This window comes from Rhinopithecus roxellana, chromosome 8 (assembly GCF_007565055.1).
Source record: "Rhinopithecus roxellana isolate Shanxi Qingling chromosome 8, ASM756505v1, whole genome shotgun sequence".
Lineage (NCBI taxonomy): Eukaryota > Metazoa > Chordata > Mammalia > Primates > Cercopithecidae > Rhinopithecus > Rhinopithecus roxellana.
Window position 1 is genome coordinate 70,494,148 of NC_044556.1, and position 7,119 is coordinate 70,501,266.

The 7,119-nt window shown below is 43.1% G+C and overlaps 1 protein-coding gene across 8 annotated transcripts in view; it reads left to right on the forward strand.

Moving 5' to 3' along the window:
* PACC1 (proton activated chloride channel 1) overlaps nucleotides 1-6,907 on the forward strand; it is a 44,431-nt gene extending 37,524 nt beyond the window's left edge. For all 8 annotated transcript variants that reach the window (XM_010372480.2, XM_030935328.1, XM_030935327.1 and 5 more), the window contains one exon: nucleotides 6,008-6,907. In XM_010372480.2, coding sequence (XP_010370782.1) covers nucleotides 6,008-6,169 — 162 coding nt within the window. In that variant the 3' untranslated portion in view covers nucleotides 6,170-6,907. The remainder of the gene's footprint in view (nucleotides 1-6,007) is intronic.
* Nucleotides 6,908-7,119: the final 212 nt, after the last annotated feature.

Genomic DNA, 7,119 nt, shown 5'->3' on the forward strand with positions numbered 1-7,119 from the left:
CTCTACTTTTTTTGATGTAGGCATTTATTATAAACTTCCCTCTTAGTACTGCTTTTGCTGTATCTCATAGGCTTTGGTATATTGTTTCCATTTTCATTTGTTCAATAAATTTTAAAATTTCTTTCTTAATTTCTTCATTGACCTTTGGTCACTACGGAGCATCATGTTTAATTTCCATGTATTTGTACAGTTTCCAAAATTCCTCATTATTGATTTCTAGTTTTATTCTATTGTGGTCAGACAAGATACTTAATATGATTTTGATTTTTCTGAATTAGTTGAGACTTCTTTTGTGGCCCAACATATGGTCTCCCCTGGAGAATGTTCCATGTGCTGATGAGAAAAATGTGTATGCTGTAGCAATTGGAGTTGTGAGACGGAATCTTGCTCTGTCGCCCGGGCTGGAGTGCAGTGGCGCAAACTCGGCTCACTGGAAGCTCCGCCTCCCGGGTTCACGACATTCTCCTGCCTCAGCCTCCCGAGTAGCTGGGACTACAGGCGCCTGCCATCATGTCTGGCTAATTTTTTTTGTGTTTTTTAGTAGAGACAGGGTTTCACCATGTTAACCAGGGTGGTCTCGATCTCCTGACCTCACGATCCTCCTGCCTTAGTCTCCCAAAGTGCTGGGATCACAGGCGTGAGCCACCGCTTCTGGCCGGATGAAATGTTTTGTAAATGTCAGTTAGGTCCATTTGGTCTGGAGTATAGTTTAAATCCAATGTTTGTTGATTTTCTGTCTAGATAATCTGTCCCACTGTTGTGAGTGGCCATTGATGTCCCCTACTATTATTGTATTGCAGTCTGTTTCTCTCTTTAGATCTATTAATATTTGCTTTATATATTTGGTTTCTCTGATGATATCGGATGCATACATATTTACAGTTGTTATATCTTCTTGTTGAATTGACTCCCTCATCATTACATAACGATCTTTGTCTCTTTTTCCAGTTTTTGACTTGAAGTCTATTTTATCTGCTGTAGGTATGGTTAAACCTGTTATTTGCCGGGCACGGTGGCTCAAGCCTGTAATCCCAGCACTTTGGGAGGCCGAGACGGGCGGATCACGAGGTCAGGAGATCAAGACCATCCTGGCTAACATGGTGAAACCCCGTCTCTACTAAAAATACAAAAAACTAGCTGGGCGACCTGGCGGGCGCCTGTAGTCCCAGCTACTTGGGAGGCTGAGGCAGAAGAATGGCGTAAACCCGGGAGGCGGAGCTTGCAGTGAGCTGAGATCCAGCCACTGCACTCCAGCCTGGGCGACAGAGCCAGACTCCGTCTCAAAAAAAAAAAAACAAAAAAAACCAAAAACCTGTTTTTTTATTTACATTTGTGTGGGATGTCTTTTTCTATCCCTTCACTTTCTTTTTCTTTCTTTTTCTGAGATGGAGTCTTGCTCTCTTGCCCAGGTTGGAGCACAGTGGCATGATCTTGACTCACTGCAAACTCCACCTCCCAGGTTCAAGTGATTCTGCTGCCTCAGGCTCCCGAGTAGCTGGAATTACAGGCATGCGCTACCACACCTGGCTCATTTTTGTATTTTTAGTAGAGACAGGGTTTCGCCATGTTGACCAGGCTGGTATCAAACTTCTGACCTCAAATAGTCTGCCCACCTTGGCCTCCCAAAGTGCTGGGATTATAGGCATAAGCCATTGTGCCTGGCCTATCTCTTCACTTTCAGTCTGTGTGACTTTCTAGGTAAACTATATGCTGTATGGCAGCATACAGTTGGGTCTTGTTTTTTAATAAATTCAGCAATTATATCTTAAGAATTTGGTCCATTTACATTCAGTATTATTACTGATAGAGAAGGACTTACTACGGCTATTTTGTTTTTTGTTTTTTGGTTTTGTAACTTCATTCTTCTCACTGTCTTTGTGGATAAATGATTATCTCTTTAAATTCCTTATTTTTATTTTTATTATGTCCATTATATGTTTTGGCTTTATGGTTACCATAGGGCTTATAAAAAACATCTTGCAGTTAAAACAAGTTATTTTAAACTGAGGACAACTTAACTTTGATCACAAAGAAACAAAAAACGTTTACAACTACACTTCAACTCCATACTTCTCACATTTTGACTCATTATATCTATTTATATATTATTATATCTATTTATATTTTTGTATTGCCTGTCTCTCTCTTTTTTTTTTTTTTTTGCGACCAGAGGCTTACCCTGTTGCCGAAGCTGGAGTGCAGTGGCCCATCTCAGTTCACTGCAAGCTCTGCCTCCTGGGTTTACTCCATTCTCCTGCCTCAGCCTCCCGAGTGGCTGGGACTACAGGTGCCTGCCACCATGCCCAGCTATTTTTTTGTATTTTTAGTAGAGACAGGGTTTCACCATGTTAGCCAGGATGGTCTCGATCTCCTGACCTTGTGATCTGCCCACCTCGGCCTCCCAAAGTGCTGGGATTACAGGCGTGAGCCACCGTGCAGGGCCTGTATTGCCTGTCTCTTAACAAATTGTTGTAGTTCTTATTTTTGATCCATCTTTTAGTCTTCATACTAAAGATATGAATGGTTTACACACCACAGTTACAGTATTACAGGATTCTGAATTTGTCTGTGTACTTACTTTTACCAGTGAGTTTTATACCTTCAGATGATTTCTTGTTGCACGTTAGTGTCTTTTATTTCAGATTAAAGAACTGCCTTTAGATTTTCTCATAAGAGAATTCTAGTGGTGATGAATTTCCTCAGATTTTGTCTGCGAAAGTATTTCTACTTCATGTTTGAAGGGTTCAGTAGCTTTGCTGGTTACAATATTTTCGGTTGGCAGTTATCGTTCTTCTCTCTTCAGCACTTTGATATGTCGTCCCACTTTCTTCTGACATGTAAGGTTTCCACTAAGAAGTCTGCTGCCAGATGTATCAGAACTCCTTTATCTTGTCTGCTGCTTTTTTCTTACTGCTTTTAGAATCCTCTCTTTGCTTTGACCTTTGAGAGTTTATTATATATTTTAGTGTAGTAGTCTTGCTTGGGTTGAATCTACTTAGTGTTCTTTGACCTTCTTGTACCGGGTTGAATCTACTTAGTGTTCTTTGACCTTCTTGTACCTGGATATTCATATCTTTCTCTAGGTTTGGAAAGTTCTCTGCTATTATGTCTTTGAATAAACTTTCTACCTCTGTCTTTTTCTCTACCCCCCTTTTAAGGCCATTGATTCTTTTTTTTTTTTTTTGAGATGGAGTCTCACTCTGTTACCCAGGCTGGAGTGCTGTGGTGCAATCTCAGCTCACTGCGAGCTCCGCCTCCCGGGTTCACGCCATTCCCCTGCCTCAGCCTCCTGAGTAGCTGGGACTATAGGCGCCTGCCACCACACCCAGCTAATTTTTTGTATTTTTAGTAGAGATGGGGTTTCACCGTGTTAGGCAGGATGGTCTCGATCTCCTGACCTTGTGATCCACCCACCTCGGCCTCCCAAAGTGCTGGGATTACAGGCATGAGCCACTGCACCCGGCCAAGGCTATTGACTCTTGATTTAGCCCTTTTGAGGGTATTTTCTAGACCTTGTGAGTGTTCTTCATTCTTTTCTTTTTTTTTAAATTTGTGTATTTTCAAATAACTTGTCCTTAAGCTCACTAATTGTTCTGCTTGATCAATTCTGTGTTTGAGGCACTCTGATACATTTTTCAGTTTGTTAATTGTACTTTTCAGCTCTAGGATTTCTATTTGAATTTTTAAAAATTATTTTAATCTCTTGAATTTCTCTGGTAAATTTCTGAATTGAGTCTTTGTGTTTCATTGAAGTTCCTGGAGTTTCCTCAGAACAGCTATTTTGAATTCCCTGAGTGGTCACACACCTCTGTCTCTCCCGGATTGGTCACTGGCATCTTATTTATTTAGTCTGTTTGATGAGGTTGTATTTCTCTGAATTTTTCTGGTGCTTGTGGATGTCTGTCTATGGCCATTGAAGACTTAGGTGTTTCAGTCTTCACAGTCTGCCCTTGTTTATACCCATCTATCTTCAGGGGCTTTTCTACAAATTGAAAGGTGACTGATGATGAGTTCCCTAAGCATGTAGTCACTACAGCTGTTTCAGCACTAGAGGGCAGTCTAAGCCAAGTTACACTGTGACTATTTTGTAGCCTTCTAGATGTCCAGCCCTGATGTACTTGGGAAGGATCAGAGAGAATGCCCTGCGGGTTCCCAGGCCAAGTCCCTTGCTTACTTTGATGTCTTTCTCGCAAGGGGAAGGAGTCTCTCTCTGCTCTGAGCTGCCTGGAGTTGGGGAGGGGTAAGGCAGGTACCTCCATGGCTGTCACAGCTGGCACCACTTTGGGTCCCTCCTAGACCAATGCAATACTGGGATTTGCCTAAGGCCACTTTAGTCAGCCAGTGGTGAAGCTGGCTGGGGTTTGGATCCATCCTGCTAGGGTGGCAGATTGCCTTTTGGCCAGGGTGGGTTTAGAAGTACCATTTGGGAGCAATGGCCTATAATTAGGGGATTCAGGATTCTTTCTGTGCTGTGTTTTACTGTGGCAGGACTGGTACTAGATTCCAAGGCAAAGTCCCTCATACTGTTCCCTCTCCTTTGCCCAAGCAGGAGTGTTCCTCCATGTTGCACTGCCCGGAGTTGAGGCAGCTGGTATCATGCTCGATCACACCCCAAACCCACAGACTCCCAGCCCAGTGCAGTACCAGGGCTGTGGTTGCTACGGCCTGGCTGCCACTGAAATTATTTGGGGCCCAAGGCCACTTTAGCTTATTGTAAAGTGGGCCCAGACTTGGTTTCCTCCCACCGGGGTGGCAGATGCCCCTCTGATCTGGGGTGGGCCTGATACTCTTTTCACGGGCTCTAGCCTGGAATCAGGGCCTCAGAATTCTGCCTGGTGCTGTGTTCCCCTGTGAAGTTCCAATGCAAAGTCCCAGACTCGCCTCCCTCTCCCAAGCTCACAGATTCTCTCTGCTGCACTGCCTAAGGTCAGGGGAGGGGTGTATAGGCAATGTGAGACCCTCCTTTCTACTCTCTTCAGTGTGTCTTATCCTGTTATTGTACTAAACCAGATACTGTGATATCTCACCTGATTTTTTGGCTCTTGTGTGGATACTTTCTTACATGGATAGCTCAGTTTGGTGTTGCTGCAGAGGACTACCGCTGGAGGGTTCTCTTTAGCCATCTGGCTCCACCTCCTCTAATGTCAAATTCTGACTCATGATCTTGGAAGGGGAGGAATAATTGGACAGCTTTGCTAAAGGAACATTTAAGACACACCGTCCACCAGAGCCAGGCCCAAATCTAGTATTAATTGGCATTCAGGTCATCACAATATGTCCTGATGTGATCGTGGTTTACAGGAAAGTTTCATAGCTGAGACCCAAATGTGTAAGCTTCCAACCCCAGGTGGGGATTCTGTGATATGGATGTGCTTGCTCTGCTATCACCCACTACCACTATTCATTATGGACTGGCAAGGCTTTGTTTGAAGAGGGATGTGCAGAGGCTTATTGCATCAAGACAGGGGAGAAGGGCTTGCAGCTCGTTGGGTAAGTGTGTGATAAAACATTTTTTAACCTACTGTATTCAGTATGAGTACCTATTATGGGCCAAGTGGAGCCCAGTACCCAAGGCATGCTTTACTCAGCTTCACAACTGTCTTATATAAACAGTGGTGGTATCACCATTTTCACATGTGAACACTGAAGTGCATACTAAGGTCACCCTGCTAAATTGAGCTTGAAAGTATTTTATTTGGGAGGCTGAGGCAGGCAGATCACAAGGTCAAGAGATCGAGACCATCCAGGCCAACATAGTGAAACCCCGTCTCTACTAAAAATACAAAAAATTAGTTGGCCATGGTGGCACGTGCCTGTAGTCCCAGTTACTCGGGAGGCCGAGGCAGGAGAAGTGCTTGAACCTGGGAAGCGGAGCTTGCAGTGAGCCAAGATCGTGCCACTGCACTCCAGCCTGGGCTACAAGAGTGAAACTCCATCTCAAGAAAAAAAAAAAAGAATCAAGACTGAAGCAAACCAGTAATCCTGTTTGTTTCTGTTTGCTTCACAGATAATCACTGCCAATCCTTGGAACACAATTGCTCTTCTCTGTGGCGCCTTCTTGGCATTATTTAAAGCAGCAGAGTTTGCCAAACTGAGTATAAAATGGATGATCAAAATTAGAAAGAGATACCTTAAAAGAAGAGGTCAGGCAACGAGCCACATAAGCTGAAGTCACCTCGCGTTGTTTATAGAACTGTCCACATCAGTGGGAGTTGTCATCACTTCCACTTTGTAAACTGAGCTATCAACAATCCTGTACTCACTTGAAGAAATGGGGCCTTGCTGAGGGGAACAGCATGTCAAACTGGAACTTCTAACCTTGCCCCGAAAGAGGCCGTGTAGAGCCTAATAGAAGAGAGCTAATGGATAACCTACATGTTATTTAAATATTTAAATTATTAATAAACTTTCTAAAGAGCTGGCCAATGACTTTTGAATAGGGTTTGTAGAAGATGCCTTTCTTCCTGTTTGGTTCATTGTATTGTATTAGGTTAAGCTCTACTAGGGTAATGAAGGCTCTACTTTTCACTTTTTAAAAGTAGACAAAAGAGTGTGATTTTCTTTTTCCAAAAATCCTATCAAGACGTGCAGGTCATGCTTTGGAGCCTATGCACTGTACACAGAGGCAAAACCCTATGACTTTGGCGTCATCTGCCATTGATGTCCAGCCTCTGACATGCTCTTTGATTTGTTAAACGTTAAATGAGACTTTAAAGCTACTAGAAACTAGTAATTAAGTTTCTTAATGGGCTGACTAGCCACCTACTCATCTGGCTAGAATGTTTGTTGATGTATGAGTTTAGATTAACACTCAAAAGCACTAAGGACAGATGTACATACTAGGTGCCTACTCAGTGTATTTTGATGATTTCATTAACAGGTAAATAAAAGGTTAATACAAAAGGAATGACTGTGACAGTATGCATATCTGCTCAATCATCGGGCACAATTATTTTCATTTGGTGACTTCCAAAGACAAAAAGGTAGTATGAGTCTGGACTCCCAAGATGGATGGATCTGACTCCAAGGTATGTTCTAACTGCTTTCAGGGAAGGGTTTGTTAGGCATGGTGACTGATGGCAGGTGTCCAGGAAGAGTGACCTGATGCCCCCCAAGTAA